This window comes from Lissotriton helveticus, chromosome 9, assembly GCF_964261635.1.
Source record: "Lissotriton helveticus chromosome 9, aLisHel1.1, whole genome shotgun sequence".
Classification (NCBI taxonomy): Eukaryota; Metazoa; Chordata; class Amphibia; order Caudata; family Salamandridae; genus Lissotriton; species Lissotriton helveticus.
In genome coordinates this window covers 350223541-350248767 of record NC_136070.1, presented here as the reverse complement: position 1 = coordinate 350248767, position 25227 = coordinate 350223541, and the positions used below count along the sequence as shown (strand labels likewise).

Below are 25227 nucleotides of genomic sequence, written 5' to 3'. Positions count from 1 at the left end.
TGTGGGGAGCCCCCCACAGTCCTGGGCCTGTCCTTACGACCTCCTGACGTCGACGATCGGTGCTCAGACGTCGATCGTGGTTCCCTCGACGGCGAGCGGCCCTTCGGCGTCGACCGTTTCACACTCCTCGGCGTCGACCGGCTTCTCCGCCTCGACGTCGACCTGGACCAGATGGACGAACCTCTAAATCTCGACGACGGGCGATGACGCCTCGACGGCGACCTCGACCGCCTCGACCTCTTCGAACGCCTCGACGTCGACCTCTTCGAACGCCTCGACGTCGACCTCTTTGAACGCCTCGACGTCGACCTCTTTGAACGCCTCGACGTCGACCTCTTCGGCGCCGGAGACTTCCTCCGTCTCGACGGCGACCGCGACGACGAGGATCCCCTCGACGACGATGTCCTTGTCTTCGACGGCGAACGGCGGTGTCGCCTCGACGGCGAGCGCCGACGCCGGGCCCTCCGATGCCGTCCACTCGACGCCGACGACGAGAAGATCGACACCGGGTTCGACGGCGGCCTGTAAACGTCCCTCGACGGGCGACGTTTTCTCGACCCAGAGCCCTGGGGAGACCGGGAACTGGCCGTGGACCTTCCTCTCGACGTCGTGGTCATAGCAACTGAACCAGACGGAGATCTTGGACGTTTGCTGGACTTCCTGCCCCTGGGGAGCCCCCCAGAGGCCTCTGCATGGGCAGCAGAAGCCCCTCCAGACCCACCTTGAGCCTTCAGTCTTCTTTCTTCAAGTCCCTGAAGTCTGATTTTTCTCCTGTCCTTCAGGGTCCTGCCAGAGAAGCCTCTACAGATCACACACTCCTCTGGGATGTGGGAAGAGGGAAGGCAGAGGATACAAACCTCATGGGGGTCTGACTTGGCCTTCTTCCTGGAGCACTCTGGGCATTTATCAAATAATGCAGGCATTATGAACAGCCAAAGAGAGCAGAAATCCAAGAAGAAAGTCACCAAAGTACTTTAAAAGTACACAAAAAACGAAATTAGTGAAAAACACCAACAAAACCCTTGAAAAGGGAGAGCTCAATGCTCCAGGGTCCTGCTTGCAGGAGCCGGAAAAAAGAACTGAAAGTAAGTTGGACCTGCTATGCATTCTGGGATACTGGGAGAAGGTTCTGGAAGATTCTCTTAACGGCACAGTATCCTGTTTTGAGCCACATAATGGCAGCCTGTGGGGCTTGTCTGTCCAGGTTCTTCTCTCTATCATTCGTGAGGGAGTTTTGCTATTAAAGCAATGGAAATCTGTACAGGCTTTTGCTGTTTTGTGGATTTTATGGTGGAATTTCTAGTTGAAGTACTGGACAGTGTAGCCTTTTTAGGCTGCATTATCTGTCTTTAAAATTTTCTCTTAAGTGTCTATGCAGGTCTGCATTTTTTGACACTAAGAGATTATTTTTGATTGCTCCGGGGTCCACGCACATGGGCGGGACTATTCACTAGATTATGACTATACACAGAGATCCCCTACTACAGAACTATGGCTTAGCAAACTTGGGAATATTTAAGGTTCAATCTGGAAGACGCTCATACTTGCAATAAACTAGAACATTATTAGAATACTTCCCCACCACAGATACTTCTGACCCTCCCCTAAAACCCTAAGCTACAATTAGAACGCCCCTTGATACGGAGATAGAGGGTAGCTGATGATTAGCTGTGAATCAAAACCTGTTTATATTTTGCCTAGTTAACATCTGATGAGATCTATTTTCTATCTATGTAACCCGGTGACTTTAAATAATACAAGTCTGTATGCGCCAAAAGGCTTTTTGAGCATAGGAACCAAGATTGAAAACTCTGGAACAATCGCCATATGCATTTAAGACTTTTACCCATAATGATGCAACTTAAAGACTTTAAAACCTACCTCTTTAGATTGCTATGACTTCTACAGTTAGTAGTACTGCAAGACTTCTTAATATAAGCAGATCTGTTTGTCTGTCACATGTACGATATGTATCCCGATTGCTGGGTGTAGTGCTACACTGCACTTTAGGCATCGGTATGGGCTCTATAAATATCCCCGAAAACAAATAAAATGAGCAGATGCCTATTTAGACACAGAGGGTTTAACTGATAGTAATGGCTCAGTGTCAGTAGGGTTGAAAATCAACTATTCAGGTTCTATCTTAAAATTGCATTTACCACTTTGCATATTTTATTGATTACATTTTAGGAATTACACATAGATTTTAAATCCTGCTAGCGTCTTACCAATGAAGGTCTGCTGCGTCGGTGCATTTCCCCCTACCCTCGGGGAACACGAGTGTGGGTAGTTTGATGCATTAGCGCCCATGTTTTTTCCAGTCATTCAGGCATTCTGCCTGAAGTGTCTCCTCTGGATAACCCCACAATCCATTGCAAAAGTTCAGTCTGGGTAACATCATACTAGACGGCCTTCATCCATCTCTGAAAAATAAAAAGTATGCAAAATTGAATTTGTGCTTTCCCCAGTGAAGATATGATGGAGGTCACTGTACGGATTATAACAGATTTAGAAAGTGTATCTAAATTAATCGTAATCACTAGCTTGCCCCTTTGCTACTGGAGTTTAAAATGAGGGACTGGTCAGCAGGATAGAGTGCATCAAATGGGCAGGGATAATCTTACTTAAACTGAGGAGCGCTTGCTGTATTTGCTATCTGTCATTTGGCAGACCTGCCCTGTGTGTCAGGCAATCTCCAGTAGGGTGAGCCGAGAGATTAATTGAAAAACATTTTCAAACTATCTTGAGAATCAGTATATAGGTGGCATACATTAAAGAGTGCAAGGTGTTTAATCAGCAACTACAATACAGAAAGTAAATCAAAACATCACAAATTGCCTCCCTGAATTTGAATACTACAGGCATATGAATGATTAAAAGTAGCAGTCTTAATCCCTTGAATTACTGAATATCCAGAGGATAATGAAGTCTCTCGTTTAAGAAAAAAAGAAATCTCTATAGACTGTGAAACTGTTCCTCTCATAAAACTACTTCAGTACTGCTATTCACACCTTTTCACTTGGATGACAATATCCTACCCCACTGCCTCCCAGGCTTAACAAGGCCCACACTCGATGGAATTCTACACATCGCAGAATGCCTCATAATAGCCCTAAAGAAACATGTTCACACCACCCCACCCTGTTGGAACAGCACTAAATCCCCCGTAACATCTTCAAAACCAACTGTATCTTCTACAACTCCATCACAATCCACACTCCTCTCTCTGGCTTCGGTGGCTCTTGGTGCATCAGAGCAAAAGCACAAGCATTGTCAAAGGCAACAGGTCTCACCTTTGAGACACAATGGCTCTGCAAATTCCTTTAGTTCAAAAAGGAATTTTGTAGGTGAACAAATGCTTCATGTCATAAGCATGAATGTGCCATCCTGTATGCATGTGAAGCAGGTACCTTTTTTTATTCACAGATCCAAGATGGATCGGTAAATAAAAAAAAAAAAATATATATATATATATATATATATATATATTAATTAGAGCGACAGCTTTCATGTATAAAGCAGAAGGGCAGCCATAAGTTTCCTGCTTGGGCCAACAACAACAAAAACGTAAAAAACAATTAAGGGGGAAGGAGGGTAATGGCATTCGGAGGAAAGAAGGGGCGAAGCACACGAAGGAGCAACAAGAGGCCGAGTGAGACCAGGAAAGAGGCGAAGGGAGAACCATGCAGGTAGGAGCATCATGGAGCACACAGATGAGAGAACACAGGAAGAAGCATATGGACAAGAGCTATGCAGAAGGAAGAAAAGCACAGAAGAGAGACAGCTGGACGAATGCACTTTTATTGGGTTTTTAATCAAAAAGAAAAGAACAGTTAATTAAAAGTGAGCATGGGACAAACAAAATGGATAAAGCAAACTATCAAATAAGAAACAGGCAAATGAACGTGTAAGAGCCAACCAGTAGTAAGCACCAGGGTGGGACTTTACACTCACTGTATGTTCTTACTAACCTACCAATACCAGACAATTGGCACTGCATGTAAGGCTTGCACTTTCCAGTAGGCTCGACCTAACACAGCAAAGCAACAAACATTACATATCTATGAACCCAAGATCTTTATCAACATCCTGGCATGCATCATGATAGCCCAAATAGCCTCTATTTTCATACAAGACTCCACGAGGTTATCCAGGAGAGTTATTATCTTGGTATACTGATGCGCCTTTAATAGGTGCATACATTCACAGACATTACTGTCTATGTCAATTGTGGGTTTCAGTAATGCCTATGGGCACCAAGGCTAATTCAGGCCCGCTACAGCCCTGGAACTTTGATGCTCATTATGGCATTGAGCAATTCAGGCTCCTTATTTCTTTGGTCTAATAGAGTTCCTTCAAAGCTAGTGTAATTCATTTCTATTGACCAGGTTGAATCTGCACAATAACTCAGAACCGGTCCAACAGTAGCCATTATTGCCTGGAGCTGTTAATGCTCATTCCTAGTCAGACATTTATGTCATGGGTGACTGACACTACAGGACTCTAAAGCCCAACAAAGAAATGTACTAGGTAACTGAAACATGGTGATGGTCTGGGTGACATCAAATAGAAAACAAGGGTGAAGCTCAAGTGGTCTCTGATATGAACCTAAACTCTTAAGGTGAAAAACATCCCCTTTATACAATGCTACCCATGCACAATGTTATGTTATGCCTAAACTCCACTGCACCTGCACCCTTATGCATTGCTCAAATGAGCAGCACAGGGACAGAGCAGTCATGGCAAAACCTTTACCTCCCCAGTCACACGTCACATAAACATTACAACTTACACCTAATGTCCAGCTCCTCCCCAGCCCAAATCACCCTATAAAAACCTTCCCCTCCACAAACAAAAATAAATGAACTGGTGTACTGCCACCAAAATTACAAATCCCCTCTCACCCAAAAATAAAACACCACCCGAGACCTGGCACCGACTCATACCACCCTCATCGCATTCCCTCCCTCTCCTGCCACCCTCCCTTATCACCCTCTTCACATTACTTTTCTCTCAGGACCTGGATCTGCACGGTTTCATTGGTTCTTGAGTGTCTCTTTGGAAGTCTGTGGTTGGAAGATTATTCTCAAAACCCATGCACATTCTCTTTTGAGCTAGAGTGTGGGGATGGGGCAAGTCCCATTTAGTCTTTTAAAGTTTGTTTAGACTTGACTGAATGCTTAAGGTAGGGGAAAGAATGTGGCCTAAAGGCTAGGGCGGTTGACCTCAGAGCTGGGGAACCGGGTTAGAGTCTTGGCAGGGATGCGCGACATTAAGTGATTTGTTCAGAATCACAGAATCTCCCTGTGCTCAACAAAAATGAAAGTGTCCGTCTGTAACGTAACTGGTGCTCATGTAAAGCACTCAGATACCTTCGGATCTAGTTCGCGCTATATAAAACTCCACAAACAAATAAAAGGCTTGGAGTAGGAAATAGATCATTCGAGGGAAATGTCCTCATGACCGAGACCAGGCCCACAACATGAAGCAGGAGGGAGAACAGAGATTTAACTGCTGCATCTTGTGTTGAGAGATGTAAAACTTTGACCAACCCCTCACCCCTCGCCTCCTCCCCACCCCACACAGTCCGTATTGATAAGGGAACATGTATTGCATGACTTAGTGCAGTAAGCAGAGCCCGGGCACCAGAGGCACCCCTCATGCAGGTCTGTTATCTGCACCTGCTTCCTGCAGTCTCAGCATGCGTCTAAAGTCTGAAGATTTAAAAAGGTGCACGACTCCCTAGTACATGGTCTACATATTTTGGTGTAGTCCTAACAACCACAAGTTGGAAGCAAAGCAAAGCTCCAGAACGGAGCCAGAATGCACAGCAGGTAAAAACAGATGCGAGGGCACAGAGGTGACACTTGTGTGCCTCTTTCTGATGTGTCCAGGGCAGTACAAAGCTGCTGTAGAGCAACAATGCCATATGCCAGCACACTGCATCAACCATGTTGAAATTCTCTGGATCCTGTCTGGCTCCTGGAGATATTCTAAAGGTGAGCAATATGCGGTTAGAAGTACCCATTATAGCAGAATTGCAAGAGGAGAGTTCTTCAGACCAGTTAGCCTTTGTGCTGTAAAAGGACTAATAACTGCACACTGCTCTTAAATGAAATCCCTGAACCACTGCTGCTCCAGAAAAAGATGGTAGCCCTTTAGCCCCAAGTCGCACCAAATCGACTGGTTCAGGGTGACCCCTTTAACTTTTAACACTGTCATTCAAAGCCCTTAAAATAAAAGGTATAAAAATAATGGACAAGGAGTTAAGGTATGACTCCTATGCAGAAAGTCATCACTCCAGCAATCTGGGATTCTTAAAGGCCTATTGTAGATCAGCTGTCGGAGCTGGAACAGTTCAAAAAAGGAGCAGCTGGGAAGGGAACAAAACACACCTAGATTGCGTTGTTGGGGTAGGATGCAGACATTTCTAAATACAATTGACAAGAATATGGGAAATATTGTAGGTCTGTGGCTAGAAAGGCACGTTGCAGGAGGATACAATCTGGTTGTGCATGGGACAGGATCCATGGTGGAGGACACTGCCAGCAGGCATGAAGAAAAGTTGAAAGGGCTTGACCACTAGTAACCTTTGCTATATTGTCCCTTAATGAATCCACCCTCCAGCACACACCCTCTTTAACCCCTTCGACGCCGATCATGAGGTAGCCTCCTGCTACGCTGATGACGAGCCCAGCTCGTCACGTAACATGCGCTTTGAAAAATCTCAGCGTACGAGCGGAATTCCGCCCGCACGCATGCGGTTAAACCTTCTGCACTACAAAATATTTCATTGGGTTCATGACAACAGAAGAAACCCTTCTGCTCTGCACGCCAATCGATTTGTAATAGCAATCTCAAGATATATGTCCAGCAACATCAGGCAATGTTCTTAATGGACCTCAACCTTCCACTAATGTGATCCATCTACTCTACCAGTGTGCCTGACACAGCCTCAGACACATTATCCCAACAACCACACCCAAAAAGTAAATAGAAGTTGACATAAGCGCTTAAAACAAAACAAAACGCTCCAATGTTTATGTGGCGACTCCTACTCTGCTCTCACCTACTGATATTTTTGTGACATGCTTTATTTTGTGAGAGGGTATTCTGGATTGCACTCCAACAGTTGATCATGAAGAGAGTAATTCCTAAATTCCTTTGATGCTCTTTGTATGTTCCGGCTGTCACAATAAATCTGCACTGAAAGTAAACATAACATTTCCCTTCTCAAATGCTTCTTTCTTGGAATCAAATATTCCTTTCCATTTCCTTTTGGTCTAAAAGCATGTTCTAAGAACTTCCTGAGAACATCCATTGTCACGAAGAGATACACAACCAGTATCATGAAAATAAACGTATTAAAAGAAACATGTTGACCAGTCGGAGTTTAAGATGATCCAGGTGCAGATCTGATTGTTTTTATTACCTCGAAAACAAGACAACACTTAAGACACAAAAAAAGCTAAGAGACAGCACAGCTTATAAAGGGCACGGCGCAATCTCACCACTGACTGGAATAACCAGTCCACCACGAATTATTTTCCAACGATGTTTTCTGCTCTTATTGAATAAAAGATGTTTACGCCCTTTCACTGTTTACAAGCTTTCTTGCTCAGAATGTTCAGCATACTTCTTTTCAGAGATTAGCGTGCGATAAAATCAGCAACAAAAAACCTCGAGCAGGCGGACATCTGCTGTCTGGCTGGCGCTAGAAGAGAGGAAGCGAGTGAGACGGAGCACTGATAACAGAAAGATGAGCCAAATACACCAACGGGAATTTCTAGTTTTTTTCTATATAAAGGGCGTTGGAGTTTCCCTTTGAGCCCATCCTGCCTGCTGAATGGATGGATGCTTTCTGTAATTAATACGTTCAACGAGGTGAAAGGAAAAGTAAAACGTGCCTCTGGCGTTTTCAGGAACTAAGGCGTAGAAAGTTCAAGTTCATCAACCAATGAAGCGTTATCTTAGCGTAAGAGCGCTGGAGGTCCGCACTGGAAAGTCTTACCAAGGCTGAAAAAATACACGAAATTCTAAGTTAAATATAATGAAATGAGAACAAACTCCAAGTTGTCGCCCTCCTGCTGGGCCGCCCACCTCCCTATACCACGCAAACACCAAACTGCCCATCCCCCTGCGCATCCTCCGAATTTCGACGCACACACTGTGCAAGCAAGCGTATCTTTCAGGGTTGACGCCCTACTGTAGTAACTACACTCATTCGCCCTTTACGACAGAGATCTTATTTTCAATAATGAAATTAGGCCTGGCTTGCATTTCCAATTATAGGTCAAACCTACGTTTTCCCAAAGCTGCTGGGCGTGCAGGATTTTGTTTCAGCTATGACTGTGATTGGTAGGAGAGCTGACCGGCATACAGCAGCCTTGAGGTTCAACGGGAAGGAATGACTAGCAGATATGTAGAGGGCGTCCCAGCACTATAAAGCAACATAGCAAAGGAGAAAGTGAGGAAACCTTAAAGCAAAGAAGGAGTCTGCAAGAGGAGAAGTGACGGGTTAGACATCTCACTGACAGGGTAAGTCAATTCTATGCTTTAGCAATGTCAAGCAAAAGCCCGGCATCCTGCTTGCAAACGTGTGCTTTTTGGAATGGCCAACGGATTGGACTTTATTGATAGAAGATGGCCAGTTGCGTGGTAGAAGGTTAACATTCTTTGCAAACCAACCTGGATTTCTACCTTAAAGATGTAGCATTTTTGCACTGGTTGCCAATGTAGTGATTTAGGATGGACAGAAGTTTGCGAGCATCCATTTAGTCTGGGCACTAATCTAGCCACACCATTTTAAATATGCTAATGTTTAGAGGATAGACAGCCATTGAAGTCCAGTTATAAGAAATTCAAGAAACTAGGAAAGTTGATAAAAGCCTGTAACACCAATCTATAGCAACCACAGAGAGAAGGCACAGCAGAACCTTGCAGGGAGATTCTAAAACGGAACCACACCACTTTTGGTTGATTTGTAGCACAAAACAGAGCAGACTGAGAGATGGTTTACAAAGACTGTGAGCAAACGCAGCAGGAGTCTGCAGGGGTCCAAGTTCAGATAGCCATGAAGTATAGTTCCAGATAGATTTACCAAAACGAAGTATTTCTGTTCCATTTGAATAAAGGCATTAGTTGGCATTCATCCAGTATAAGATGGCAAATCTACATTCTTTAAATCGAAACTGCACAGATGCAGAAACCAGCAGAATCTTAGAACCCGTTGCATGTCATCCAAGTACGCATAAAGAATAAAGTCAAATGACTGGATCAGGGCAGCAGGAGGGGCCACAGATATTGGTGTGTGTGGAACTGAGGGCTGATCCCTTTGGCACACCAGAAGGTATTGTTTTAAAAGAGGATCCAAATGGAAAGAGCTATGGATAGTGCATTGGATCTGCTTGTCAGGAAATGTGAGAAGCAGTTTTGACTGACTGATAGTTCGCGGTTGTCAGTCAGTCATTCAGAAGTGGATGAGGAATATTATGCCACGAGGTGGAGAGATTAAAAAAAGGCTGTTACTTACCCTGTAAGCATCTGTTCTTGGCATGTAGAGCTGTAGATTCACATGCTTTGCATGCTCCTGACATCTAGTGTTGGGTCCAGATGTTTGCAAGTATTTTTTTCTTCAAAGAAGTCTTTTCCAGTCACGAGGTAAGGTGACTCATCCTTTCGTTGATACTGCGCATGGGCAACGACTCCATTGTTAGATTGCTTTCCCGCAAGAGGGCTAGACCGGAGTGAGTGAGTAGTACAGAGATGTCCATGCGTGTATAAAGTGAATAATAAATGCAACCACCACAGGCATCCGAGAAGGAGGAAGAGCGGCATGTGAATTTACAGCTCTACATGCCAAGAACAGATGCCTCCCGGGTAACATATTTCGTATGAGGCATTTGAACTGTAGGTACACATGCTTTGCATAGACTGTTTAGTAGAACTCTCCCAAAGCAGTGGCTAACCAGTGGGCGCGTTGCAGTGGTCTGAAAAAGTATTCCTAGCACGGCCGGTCCTACATTAGCTTGATGACGTGCTAATACATCCACACAACAGAGTTAGGTAAATGTGTACATTTAGACCATGTTGCTGCTTTACAAATGTCAGTTATGGGAATGTTACCTAAAAAGACCATATATGTGCTTATTTTCCGAGTAGAATGTGCTCTAGGAGGCATCAACAACATTCATTTGGCTTTAACCTGAAACACGCCGACTCCATAAATCCCCCGCACCGCTGCGGAATTCGCGCCGCGGTCAACGGGCTAATATAGCATACAATGTTTGGATACATTTAACAATCCATCTAGAAATACCAGATTTAGAGATAGATTTACCTTAATGTAGAGGAGTAAATGCAACAAAAAGATTTTTTGTGAAAATATTTAGCTCTATCAATATAAAACAATGATGCTCCTTTGACATCTAATATATGTAGAGCTTTTTCTGCCACAGAATCAGATTTAGGGAAGAAAGCAAGTAACAACAGATATGAAAAGCATAGACTACTTTTGGAAGGAACTTTGGGTTAGTGCAAAGAAACACTCAGTCTCTATGGAGTTGGAGGAACGATTCTTCAAATGTTACTGCCTGAAGCTCACTGACACATCTTAGTGAAGTGATAGCAATCAAAAAAGCCACCTTCCAAGTAAGGAATTGCAGTGGACAATTGAGCAGTGGTTCAAAAGGTGGACCCAGAAGTCTTGTTAGAACAATATTAAGGCTCCATGCAGGTGGAACTTTTGATGGTATCACTCTTAAGGCCTTCCATAATTACTGGTACTCTGAATCGGAATAAGTGTTGGCTTATTTGAAGATATGCTGCCACCGCTGCAAGAGGTAGGCGTATGGATGTGTAGGCAAGGCCTGCATGTTGTAGATGGAATAGATAAGAAATAATTTGTTGTATAGAAGCATCTAGTAGGTCAATTGTCTGGCTATTACAATATATAACAAACATTTTCCACTCTGCTGCATAACATGCTCTAGTGGTAGGTTTCCTTACTTCTTTAAGAATTGTCATGCAATCCGGTGGTAGATTTAGGTATCCAAACTATGACTTCAGGAGCCAAATAGCTAGGTTGAGCTCCCTGGGGTTTGGATGTCCGATATCTCTGTGGTTCTGGGTGAGAAGGTTTCAGGTGAGGTGAAGCTTCTGGTGTGAAACAACTGAGAAGTCTAGTAGTGTGGTGAGCCATGGTTGACAAGCCCATGTGGGAGCCACTAGAATAAGGGTGAGAGAGGCTTGCCTGAGCTGCCGAACAAGAAATGGAATAAGAGCGAGAGGGGGAAAAGTATAAGCAAATATTCATGGCCAATTCATCCATAGGGCATTGCCTTTGGAAAGAGGGTGTGGGAACCTGGAGGCAAAGTTTGGGCATTTTGAGTTCTCTGCTATTACAAAGATCTATTTGTGGAAACCCCTATTTGTGGAAACCCCCATTTGTGGAAGTATGGGAGGAGGACATGGACTTGTTTCAGCATCCTGCTGAGGTCAGCACATTGGCTGTCCATCCCTGGAAGGTGTTCTGCTAGTAGTTGGATTTTGTGATGCATTGCCAATGCCAAATGGTCTGAAAGAGGCATGATAACTGTAGAGTGTGTCCCCTCCCTGTTACTGGACATAGCTGTCGTATTGTCCATCCAGACTAGGACAACTTTGCCCATCAGTTGAGGTACAAATGCTTTTAGCGCTAGGTGAACAGCTAGAAGCTTTAGCTAGTTGATGTGGAGATTTTGATGTCCCAGAGACTCTGAACTGTTAGATGCTGTAGATGAGCACCCCACCCTGTGAGGGACGAGTCTGCTGTGTGCACGATCTGTGGAACAAGGTCGGTAAATGGCAGACCTTGTGTGTTCCACCACTGCAGAGAGCGATGGGTGCAGCCGTCTGCCAACCCTAGATCTTTTAACATACCCTGTGAATGATGCCATTAAGATGCTAACCATTCCTATAGATGACGCAAGTGTAATCTTGTATGAGGCACTATGGCTATGCATGATGCCATCATCCCTAGGAGTGACATGAAAGTTCTGACTGTTAGATACTGGTTGCTTTGGAATTGTAGCAGAATGTTTGAAAATTGTGAATCCTGGCTGCATTTGGATAGGCTAAAGCTTTCCGAGTGTTTAGTATAGCTCCTAGATAGAGCTGCAGCTGTGAGGGGTAAAGTGTGGTACTGAAAATTCTGGACCCATGTCATAACCATCGTCGTATCATGACGATTTTGATATCAGCAGACCGAGAATGACTAGTAGACTATGCACAAGCATTTTCGTCATGTTCGAGTGACGAAATCACCCTGAAATCATAGTTTTCGCCCTGAACCCTCGGGTTCCATTTTGTGTACGGCAGCCATTTTGTGAGTTGCCCTCACATAGGCCAATGATTAAGGCCAAACACGATCCTGAAGGACACGCACACCTTCCCTGACTTCTCTACGACCTGGGCAAGCTGACTCCACTGCCCAAGGCCAAACCTGTTCGGTCGGTTCCTCTCCCAGTGGCCGAATGAGATTAGTATCAAGGCACAACATATCATAAACCTTTCATCGCACACGAACCATGCCTAATCTTACACACACCTGTCCCTGTTTCCTACTTTATGGCTTGCTTTACGAGGAGGAGGTGCCCGTTTTTATTGGGGGTCCACCGATATCTGATGGAAGTTCTGGGCCTTGCCGGGTAATTAATTGTGGACTGGACAAACTGAAATATGGGCTTGTCATCATGACTCTGCTTTTTCTTTGTAGTGAAAATATGTGAATGGTCAACTGTAAAACAAAGAATGTTTGCCTAAAGCGTAATATTTTGTATAAAAAGAGAAGGCTGGCTTTGTAAGATTGAGCAGTCTCCTGAGAATATACACCGTGTTGTACTTCAAGGACGCCTGTTACTTGGTTGCAGCCAATAAATTCGATCTTTGACTTCACCTAGAAGACTGTGTTTCTGTAGTCTGAAACAGGAAGAACTCGAAGTCTTTGGGTGTTCTCCCTGGCACCGCTGGGTTACCGGTTCAGTACCGGTTCTGAAAAACCCAGTACTTCAGTTGGCGCCCAACGTGGGGCAATGACAGCGGTACCGGTCCAAGCCAGAGGTTCGTGAGGAGCTTCGTGTGAAAATTCTGGAGGAAGGCCACCACTTCATCGACCCCTGCATGTCGACGTGGTCCGAAAGTGTCTGCTGCGAGGTTCCCCGCTTCCCGACGGCTACGAAGGACTGCTGCCCTGACTATCGCCCTGTTTTGGACCCTTGATGTTGGTAGAGCGAAACGATAGACGAGTCTTCTGGTGACGTCATCGATACCTCAGTTAAGTATAAGTGGAGCGTCTCCCAGTCCTTAGTTTGGTTCTTAGTTTGGGTATCCCCTTGGGATCTTTGATTTGGAACTTGCAAGTCCCAAAGCCGAAGGACTCGTGTATTCACGAGACTATCGTATTCGATAATCCTTTTAAGTTTGAAGCTAGACTAGAGAGCGAAGATGCCTGGTCTTAGCAGACTTGGAAATTTGTTTTGTCTTGGTTGTAGTAGGGATTCCCGATTGGAGGACTCGTGTCCGGTTCCTCCGATTGGAACTCCAACCTATGAATTGTATGTGAAACATGGAGTAGGCCACATCACATACAATGAAGTATGGATCCGATACACCAGAAAAGATGGTGTTTTAAAATGGCCCCAATACGGTAGCTTTGACACAGGAATCTTAGATAATCTAGAGGTTAAACTTTTTAAGAAGAAAGCCCAGCCGGCGATGTTCGACTCTTTCCGCCTATGGCGTAAGGAAGCCAAACAGAAGGAAATTAAATTAGCGAAGAAAAATAAAAGAGAAAAGGGTATTTCGATAATGCAAGCTGCTATGCAGTTTAAAGATAACGAAGAAGAACAAGCAAGTGAGCAGTTGCACAGGCAACGTAAAATGGTAATCGATAAATGTTATCCAGTTTTGCCGCCTCTTCAGCAAGATGCAGCAAAAGAACTTGAAAAAGACCCCCTAATGTCGCATTTATTGAGTTCGCCACCCCCCTATGCGCAGAGTGCTACAGCACCTCCGCAACCTTTAGTTGTGCAGCAACTCCCGGTTGTTATGCCTCAGGTTCTTCCACAGCCACCAGCTGCTCTCCAGTTGGCTCCTACTCCTCCGGTGCAGCCTCCTCAAGGGCCACCGACTTTGACATCTGCTCTGCCTTTACTTCCTACAACTCTGACAACTATATCGACTACCACTCCTGGTATTCCTTCTGACACTGCCTCTGCATCCGCCTTGCCTCACTCTGCTTTTCCTCCTGTTCTCTCGTCGACTTCTCCCTCTGTTCGCCAGAGAATGACTAGCACTGTGGCTAGCCTTCTATATCCTCTCTTTGGAGGAACAAGTGTAACCCCTGTCTCAGAGCGTAAACAGTTACGTAGCCAACTGCCTGATTCTAGGGAGAAGGAAACATTGAATTATTTGGCACATAAATGGGTTACTGACCCGATGAGATATGAGCTAGAGTCGGTTATGGATGTCTTCCATCAGTGGGAAGCACCGAAACAGATACGTTTTTGAGAAAATGTGTACTTTTCTTTGTGAGGATTCGGAGGAAAATGATTTAGAGCCTAATCCGCCTGAATTGTGTTGTGTCCGGTTTGAGTTTGCAAAAGGCACAATTGTGGGTTCCGATGTTGAGCAAGCAGTTGCGACATTATCATCATTCAGGAGTGAGGGTGTTTCTCGGTCGTTGTTTGAGTCTGATTCCTCTGTTAAGAAGAAGGTGAGACAATATCCCATAAGAGAGGTTCCCCCACAATGGAGAGAAGGGGACCCAAATGCTAATCCAGTCATTCCGCCACACTTTCAGCGTGTTTGGGTACATGGTTCTTGGTAGCGAGCTGAAGTCTTGGCCCTTAAACAGACATTGCCTGATCCCCGTAAAAATCCTGCAGGGTATTACAAGGAATTGTCACAGACCGCAGGCTCTTGCATTATGAATTTAGCAGACATAGACATGTTGTTTGGAAATGTTGTTCCACAGCCTTTGTGGGGAAAGATTCGTCATGCGGATCATGATCAGGAGTTAGGTAACACATGGGCTAATATTAGTGCTGCAAATGATAGACAAGTTGGTGGTGCTAAACCCGAGCCTTTAGTAGCAGACCTCCCTGGTAGGATTATTAATTACATGAAGACTTTAATGCGCGATATGCTGTGAATTGGGATAAGTTGTCTGCGTGTAAGCCGAAGATGAAACGGTGTCTGATTTCTTCACCAGGTTTGAAGAAACGTTTGTCGACCACAGTAGTCAGGATATGAGCACAGAAGGTGGTCAACGGTTGTTCGTTGATAAGTTTGTACACAATTTGTTACCCGAGTTGTGTAAGAAGTTGAAGGATTCAGAGAGTTCTTGGGCCGTCTCCTCTTCAGCACAGATATTGGCTACTTCACAGTATTATGAAAATAGGGATAAAGATGAGAAAGATAGAGCAGACAGGAAAACTAAAGAGTTGAAAACGAAGGTTCTGTTACAGCAAGCGTATCCGCCACGTGATGGCCAGCATAACTATCAGCAACCCCAACAGTATCAGAGAAACTCGCAAAGGGTCGAGTTTTCTCAACCACGTGTTCCTGTAGGTCCCAATCAGTGTTCATATTGTAAAGAGGAGGGACATTTCAAGTATAGTTGCCCTGCTTTGTTACAGCGCATGAACGGTGTTTCTGGTGCAAGAGGTTGAGGTGTTCAACAAGCGCCTAGAGGTAGAGGACGTGGTAATTTCCCCCAGAACGCGCGTTCCCTTCCGCCTCAAAATTCGATGAATAGGTTTGATCAACAGCATAACGCGTCTGGTAGGACGGCTCAGTACTATGCTGATGACTACTATGCAGAAGATGAGAATATGGAAGGTAATGATTGCTAGGACAGCCATAGACAAAGAGAGGGAGTTGTTTCAGTTCCAGTAGATCAGAGTGGACCTTATGTTGAGGTGATTACATTAGGTGTGTCAGAGCCTTTTCTGTTGGATACTGGTGCTACAAAGAGTTCTATAATGCACTCTAAACTCCCTGGCGCACCTTTGTCTGGCGAAATGAATGTTTCAGTAGGTTTTTCTGGCGCCCCGGTTAGGAACCCGATTTCTTCTCCTATGTCCCTTTCTGTTGGACCTTGTGAATTCGAAGCACCCCTTATTCTGACGACAGGTTGTGGTGAAAACTTGTTAGGACTGGATTTGTTGAAAAGATTGTATGCGACTTTGTATTGCTCTCCTTCGGGAGTACAACTTACACTGGGTAAGAAATTGGTCTCTTCAATGTACTTGTCAAAGGATAAACTTCCGACCGAATTGTCATCTCTCCCTGATATTCTTTGGGCTACTGGTCCTAATGATGTGGGTCTCTTGGAAATACCGCCATATGTCGTAACGTTGAAAGCCAATGTTAAAATGCCACGCATTCCCCAATACAGGATTTCTAGTGAAGGTGAAAAAGCATTGCTAGCGATCATTTACGATTTGATTGAAAAAGATGTAATTGAAGAGACAAGAGGTAACGTTTGCAATAGCCCTGTTCTGCCGGTTTTGAAACGTACTGATCCTTCTCAGCCACCTGTTTACAGGTTTGTGATCGATCTTAGAGAGGTGAATAAGATTGTTGTGCCACAATTTCCAGTTGTTCCTGATATAACTGCCCTATTGACTATGGTTCCAGCTTCTGCCACTTGGTTTTCGGTGACTGACTTGAAGAATGCTTTCTTCAGCATCCCGATTGCCGAGGACAGTAGGGATATTTTCGGTTTCAGTTTAGGAGGACGAAGCTTCCGCTTCAAACGCGCTCCCCAGGGCTACTGTGAAAGCCCATCGATATATAGTCAAGCTTTAAAGGCACAGCTTGACACTATTGTTTTACCCGACGGCGCTACCGTTATTCAGTACGTTGATAATTTGCTTGTTGCTGCAGACAGTGAGGAGATTTGTAAAGAAGCCACATTGTCATTATTGCGTCATTTGTCTGATTTACATCACAAAGTGTCTCTTTCGAAATTGCAATATTGTCGACAAGAAGTGACCTACTTAGGTCATCTCTTATCGAAGGAGGGAAGGAAACTGACCCCAGAAAGAATTCAGGCAATAGCGAAATTGAGTTACCTAAGACACAGAGAGAAGTGCATGCTTTCTTGGGTATTACATCATACTGCAGACAATGGATACCAAATTTTTCTATGTTGGCCAAACCTTTGGTGGCATTAACTTGTAAAGATACACCGAATCCCCTTCCATGGTCTGAAGAGTGTCAGAAAAGCTTTTCCGAATTGCGTGATGCATTATGTTCGGCCCCTGTGTTGGGTACCCCCGACTACAGTAAGCCCTTTACATTGTATGTCCATGAGAAAGAAGGTTGTGCATTGTCAGTGTTGACACAGTTGTTCGGGAACAGACAGCGTCCATGCGCGTATTTTTCGTCGACTTTGGATCCGGTAGCTAAAGCGTTGCCGAGTTGCTTAAGAGCCACAGCGGCAGCAGCTGTTTCTATTCGACAGTCTGCTGGTCTAGTAATGAATAATACATTGATTGTGATGGTTCCACATGCAGTGGACACATTGTTAAACAGGACCAAGACACAGCACTTAACTAGTGCTCGATTGTCAGGTTACGAGTTAACCCTGTTAGCGAGTCATGTGCACATAAAGAGATGCAACACGCTTAATCCAGCTACGTTGTTGTCGATTGTAGCTGAGTTAGATTCTTCTGAACAGCATGATTGTTTTCTCAGATCAGAAGAAGAAACGAAAGGGAGAATAGATCTTCAGGACACTCCCCTTGTAAAGTGTGATGGTACCTTATGGGTGGATGGTTCATGCTTCAAGCTTCCGAATTGAGATACGACTGCAGCATATGCTGTCACGACTTTGCATACGATTGTTGAAGCTGCACGTATCCCAAATAATTCAGCTCAAGCAGCAGAATTGATTGCACTTACGAGAGCGTGTGTGCTGTCGAAAGGAATGAAAGTGACCATTTATACAGACAGCCAGTATGCATTTGGTGTGGCTCACAGTTTCGGACGATTGTGGAAGGAACGTGGATTTCTGACTTCGCATGGAGCTAAGGTACAGCATGGTCAGTTGGTGAATGAGCTTCTCGAGTCACTTACTTTGCCGTTGCAGGTTGCGATTGTGAAATGCAGTGCGCACAAAAAGGTCACTGACGATGTTGGTCGTGGAAATGCATTTGCTGATGAAGTCGCAAAAGAAACAGCGAGGGATGTGATGAGCCGAATGTATGTTGCAGGCCCTGCAAGATGGGTTGGTGATGTTGGAATGTGTGAAGATACGATAGAGAGCGTGAAGTCTATTCAAGCTGAAGCTACTGAGAAAGAATTGAGTGTGTGGAGAGAAAGTAAGGGTAAATTGGATGCGAATGGTTGTTGGGTTGAATTGTCAGAGCATCAGAGATGGTTGTTACCCGATGCGTATGTGCTTGCAGTGGTTACAATGGCTCAATGGAATGGCTCATATCAGTGTGAAAGGGATTTGTAAGTTGTTGGCCCCGGTATGGCAAAATGCTGGAATCCCTAAGTGTGCAGAGAATGTGGTTAAGAATTGCACCTCCTACGTATCCGTTCGAGGTTTTGCAGCTAGATTTCATCCACATGGAAAGGTGCAACAATTTGAAATACGTACTCGTTGTTGTTTGTGCCTTTTCGAGATGGGTAGAAGCATATCCCCTAAAATACAACACTGCCTTATCCACAGCTAAAGCCCTTGTCAAAGAATTCTTCCCTAGGTTTGGAATGCCGAGAATGGTCTGGAGTGACAATGGGAGTGAATTTGTGGGTCAAGTGATGAAGAAAGTATGTGAAGGGCTAGGCATCCAACAAAAATTTCATGCTGCAAATCAACCCCAATCAGCTGGACTAGTAGAGTGCTACAACGGCACATTGAAACTAAAATTGGCCAAGATTCAAGAGAGCTCCGGTCTTAAATGGCCTGACGCTCTGCCTTTAGCATTCCTATCAACAAGAATGACTGTGCATTCGCGAGTGGGACTTAGTCCATATGAAATAGTGTTCGGCCGTCCGGCCAACATATGGGGAGTGCCAAGGCCAACTAAATTCAGTGAAATCGAACACCCTGTACTGCTTGATTATTTGTACGAATTGACGGCTAAATTGCGTGTTTTACACCAACAGGTTCACGATACTCTGCCTCAGGCCTCTGAAGCTCCAGGACATCCGATCGATCCTGGATCCTGGGTGCTGGTCAAAAATTTCCAGCGAACAAAGAATGACCAGCCCCGGTGGACCGGCCCTCACCTAGTTCTTCTCTCAACGAGATCAGCCGTTCGAGTGGAAGGGAAGAAGCACTGGATCCACGGCGTACACTGCAAGAGGGTCCCTTTGCCTCTGCCATACGACCGGTGGGTCCAGGAGGGTGTCGCTGACTCAGACTGAAACTGTGCCTTGTTTTCTGCCTTTCAGCGATGCACGTGTAAAAGGAACAATTTCTGAACAAGAAAGTGACAATTTTCTACAAGAAGCTGTGCCACCGTCAAATCGCTTGGACACTACCGAACCTGAACTTTTATTTCAAAACCAGACAATACCTGGAAGAAGCCGTTATAATTTGAGACCGAGACCTATGAACTAATAAAATATTTTTTCTTTTCCTTGCTATTTTCGAAAAGTGCAGCTCTCTCATCTGAGAAACTTTTTTATTTTTGTTTTTCGAACCACCATCCGGGTTCAGCTGTAGGGTCGCGGCTGCCCAAGTCTTTGGGGTGCAGCTGAAGACGTTAGGTCGACATTTCTGGTTGGTCTAAGGGAGTTGCCCTGGACTGACAGAAGCATTCCTTAGCATAGAACACCCTACCATCGCGAGCAGCATTTTAGAGAGGATGGAGTTTTTCGAGATGGAGAGACCTGCCAAAACAATTAACTTTAGAGCAAGAATATGTAAAATGATAACGAAACGTTTTTTGATACTATGCATTTTTATGTTGTTCAGTGTAATGATGTTTTTAATAGGATATGTTTTATTCTCTTTTCAAGTGACATTTGCACCCACTACATCGCCCATACCTCCTCCTTCTACTGTTTCCTCACATTCTTTTCAACCTCTTCCTGAACATGAGTCCGCTAGGAGATTAGAGTTTATTAATAACTCCTTCGTTCAGCTTTTGCACCAACTAGTAATGAACACAACTAACTGTTGGGTGTGTGGTCTTATGCCTCATACAACGGACAAAGGTATCCCCTATCTGGTCCTGCCATTCAGCCATAATGGTTCTGTGTGGGCATACAGAACAATGTTCATCTACGCACATGAGACCTACCCCCTACGTTCTGTGACAGACAATCCTAAGAATAGTGCTCTAGTTAAGGGTATAGTAGATATGATTAAGGAAGATATTTCCTATGAGACTATCCCGAGAGATGAGACACTAGTATACATAGGATGGAACGTGACCGGATATGGAGCTACTCTGAGTGAGAAACAGCAAGCTAAGAGATCTTCCTCGATTTGGATTGTACCCCATCAGGGTCACTTATGTCTGCAAGGTGTTGGCAAGAATCCCAGAGCTCAGTTAGGGAAAAGAATCTGCACTGAAACGTATGTTTTCACGTCCCAGACTTCTCCTTCGTTCCTAGCAGCTAAGGGTACCTATTTCATCTGTCATGATAGAGCCTATACATGGTTGCCCCCTGACTTTTCGGGCACATGTTTTGTTTCGTTCCTGTTGCCTCCCACCTACACCGCTACGGCAGATTACCATAAGACAAGGATAGTTAGAGGTGTCCTCAGTAAAGAAGACACTGCAGGACAAGAATTTGGAGACTTCGTAAAAGGTTTTCTGCCGTTCTGGGGACCCATGGTTAACAGCAGGAACACAAGACAATTGAAGAGGGTGGTTGAGTCCACCGTAGTTGAAACTGCCGGTGCCCTTAGTAACTTGACTGCTGAGCTCCAGTCGGATCGTCTTATGACCCTTGAGAACAGGGTCGCGTTAGACGTCATACTTGCAGACCGAGGTGGGGTATGTAGAGTGATCCAATCGAGTTGCTGTGTTTTCATTCCAGATAACGCTCCAACAGTGTACCAGGCCATTTCCAAGCTGCATAAGATTTCCGAATCGATACATGTGGACAAAGGAGATTGGTCGTTAATGGGATGGTTCTGGGAACTGGTATCCGGCTGGGGATGGAAAATTCGGATGGTCATTGGGATGGTCTTAGTCATTCTTTTCCTGTTCTGTCTGTGCGTACAGTGTGCTTCTGCAATATGTGGTCTCTGTGCTACATCGTGTGTAAGGAAACCTGTATCAAGGGACGAGCTAAGTAATAGGATGATGCTACAGCAACACCTCAATGACTTTACGAATATAGACTTGGACTCAGATTAGCATGAGTATAGGTTAATTGCCTATGTAAGGGCAAAAGGAGTGTCTGTGGTACTGAAAATTCTGGACCCATGTCATAACCATCGTCGTATCATGACGATTTTGATATCAGCAGACCGAGAATGACTAGTAGACTATGCACAAGCATTTTAGTCATGTTCGAGTGGCTAAATCACCCTGAAATCATAGTTTTCGCCCTGAACCCTCGGGTTCCATTTTGTGTACGGCAGCCATTTTGTGAGTTGCCCTCACATAGGCCAATGATTAAGGCCAAACACGATCCTGAAGGACACGCACACCTTCCCTGACTTCTCTACGACCTGGGCAAGCTGACTCCACTGCCCAAGGCCAAACCTGTTTGGTCAGTTCCTCTCCCAGTGGCCGAATGGGATTAGTATCAAGGCACAACTTATCATAAACCTTTCATCGCACACGAACCTTGCCTAATCTTACACACACACCAGTCCCTGTTTCCTACTTTATGGCTTGCTTTACGAGGAGGTGGTGCCCGTTTTTATTGGGGGTCCACCGATATCGGATGGAAGTTCTGGGCCTTGCCGGGTAATTAATTGTGGGCTGGACAAACTGAAATATGGGCTTGTCATCATGTCTCTGCTTTTTCTTTGTAGTGAAAATATGTGAATGGTCAACTGTAAAACAAAGAATGTTTGCCTAAAGCGTAATATTTTGTATAAAAAGAGAAGGCTGGCTTTGTAAGATTGAGCAGTCTCCTGAGAATATACACCGTGTTGTACTTCTAGGACGCCTGTTACTTGGTTGCAGCCAATAAATTCGATCTTTGACTTCACCTAGAAGACTCTGTGTTTCTGTAGTCTGAAACAGGAAGAACTCAAAGTCTTTGGGTGTTCTCCCTGGCTCGCTGGGTTACCGGTTCAGTACCGGTTCTGAAAAACCCAGTACTTCAAAAGATGGGATTTTTGTGCATTGACTGTGAATCCTAACGGATGAAGAGTTACGGTAATTTGTATGTGTTGTAAACCCTTGTGGTGTGTGTTGGCTTTGATGAGACAATCGTCTAAATATGGGAAGACATGAATTTGTTGTCTCCTTAGACAAGCTGCTACTACTGCTAACCATTTGGTGAATACTCTGCGTGCACTAGCGATTGCTAATGGTAGAACCTTGAATTGATGGTGCTTTCATTGCCATCACAAATATGAGATATTTGCAATGTGCTGGGTGAATAGGAATGCGAAAGTATGCGTCCTTTAAGTTCAGTGTAGACTTAAAGTTGCCTTACTGTAAGAGTGGAAAACACCTGTTGAAGTGGGACCATATGGAAGTGTTCTGATAGTATGTAAAGGTGTAAAGGCCTGGGATCCAAGATTGGCTGTAGAGAACCATCCTTTTGGGGGATTCGGAAGTAAAGGGAGTAAACCCCTGCCCTTGGTGGTGTACTGGGACTGATTCTATAGCTCCTTTTATTAGAAGAGTTAGTACTCCTTGTTTGAGCAGTTGTTGGTGCTCTAGAGTGTTTGTGAATGTGATGTGGAATATTGCGACGATTGCTGGTGAGCTCCACGCAATAACCATGCTGGATAATGTCCAATACCCATTTGTCTGATTTTATTGACTGACTAATGGGAAGAAACTGGTGCAGTTTCTTCCCATTAGTCCTACACCTGACAGGTGTATGATGGTCAAGGAGAATTGTTATGAAGTCTCAAATTGTTGGGAGATGGAGGTGTGTGTTGGTGTACCTCTTCCTTTAAAATTGGTTACTCTATAACCACCCTTGTAGAATCCTCTGGAGAGGGAGGATTGAGTTTGAGGCCCGTAGGAAGATGCAGTGGCATCCGCGGAGGTACTTTTTGAGTCTTCCCTATAAAATGAGCAGCAAGAGGAGAATCTGTTAGAGGGTGACTGAAGTGCTCCCATGGATTTCGCCACTTTGCTGTCTTTAATTTTATCAGAGGATGTTCTCTTACGCCAGCCCAGCACTGCGGATGGTGAATAGTGTCTCTTGGGCTGATAATCGCATACAATCTGAGATTCTGTTGCTGCCCATGGTCTGCTGTAGAAGCATCAGTAATAAAGCAGGCCTGAGGAAGATTGTGGTTGCGCCAGTGGCACCGCTCTGGATCCAATGGGCCAGACTGAAACCCGCCAGTAGAAAACCAGTAGGCACTCCTCCCAAACTGGTGGGGCCCAAAGGCACTCCAAACATGGACTCAAAACTCATTTAGTTGGGGGGCTCCAGCAAGGGAAAAGTCAGGGCGGCAAGCAGCAGACCCTGACACAGGCTCAGCAGAGTAGCAAGACCTAGCTTCCCGAAGCCCCAGCGCCTCGTCCAAGGACTTGGACAGGCACAGCAAAGTCTAAGACCGCTTGCACATGCACCAGATAGCTTGAAACCTGATGGTTTCTTACGGTCCATCAAAACCAGGAGAAGAAATTCTGGAAAAAAATGTTGGGAAAAGTCTGCCAAAAATGGACTGAGTGGTAGATCTTGAAAGATCTGAGCTGACTGGAGAAGAAAGAAAAGAACTAACATCAGAAGGCTGAGGTGGCACCTACGTAGTCTCCGTGCATGTCAATTCCGGCGCAGAGCCGAACGACACCAGTTACCGGCATGCAGGTTACTGCTCAAAAGTTTCCAGATTCAGTCTGATGCCTGCGAAACATTCTACGGTAATAAATCTGCGGCAAGAAGTCTATCAGATTCACGTTACTATCATTAGTGGCTGAAATCTCAATTGCTTTCTGTGCTGAAAGGAGCACGGAATTCAGATTGAAAAGGACTCGGAATATTGTGTGCCATGATGATAGAAGAGAACCGAAGGAGCCGCATGCTAAAACGTTAACTGATTTTATACTATTTCAACACTAATCCTTTAGCGTGCTACTTGCCAAAAAGCGCTTTGACGCCTCGTTAGGGTAGTACGCGCTATATAAATGCAATTACAATACCATAACTAGTATAACTGAAAATGAAAGGGCACACGGAGTAGACATTAAAAATCAACTCCGAACTGGAATCCTCCCCTCTGGAAGACAGACTTCTGACGGAGCACATGCCATCACTTCTTTAACCTACCGGAAATTGATCAATAACCTCCCTAATTTGACGTCCGCGCTGAGACACAAATGGGCCAGTGATGTGGGTGATTTTGATGAGTCCGAGTGGCGGGAAGCCCTTTCGTCTCCCAGAGAAACAGCAATACCCTCCAGGCTGAAACTAGTTCAGCTCAAAATACTGCACCGCACATACTACACTAGAACAACATTATTCAAAATAGGGTCTACCCCACATAAATATTGCTTACGACACTGCGGAGATGAGGGGACATTCTTCCATACCATTTGGGACTGTAGGCATATAGCAATGTATTGGACGGCTGTCATGCGTACAATATCCCAAACTATAAACATATCCCTGACGCCTGAACCTCGGCGTTGCTTACTGAATGTATGGGAGCCAAACGACCTAAATCACCGACAAGACTGGGTAATGCTTGGCATGATGGTGGCAAAACGTAACATTGCCTTACTGTGGGGTTCGGAGGCGCTACCTACCCTCCGTAAATGGTGCAGAGATATGGATGAAATGATGGTGGCAGAAAAGTCGGTATTTATCCATCGTGGATGCCCCAAGAAATGGGGGGAAAAATGGGGGGCCAGGAATAAATTTCGTGGGAATATTTGTGATCCCCCACATCTTGACAATAATGACAGTGCCTCAGAATGACAGTGTCGCCATGTATAGGTGTGCGTAGGCTCCAGTGTCAATATGTATGCTTTTATAACTGTCTCAGATAATGGACGGAGCTCCTTTCTTTTAGGGATTCACGTAATGTATATTACTTTGTCCGTATGTATCAATGCCATGATTGTTTGG

General features: G+C 44.8%; 1 protein-coding gene across 1 annotated transcript in view; it reads right to left on the bottom strand.

The window, feature by feature from the left end:
• The window catches only part of BTBD7 (BTB domain containing 7), a 464036-nt gene that overhangs the window by 358196 nt on the left and 80613 nt on the right, over positions 1-25227 (bottom strand). Inside the window, exon 2 of the mRNA XM_078660088.1 lies at positions 2229-2423. Coding sequence (XP_078516214.1) covers positions 2229-2325 — 97 coding nt within the window. The 5' untranslated portion in view covers positions 2326-2423. The remainder of the gene's footprint in view (positions 1-2228; positions 2424-25227) is intronic.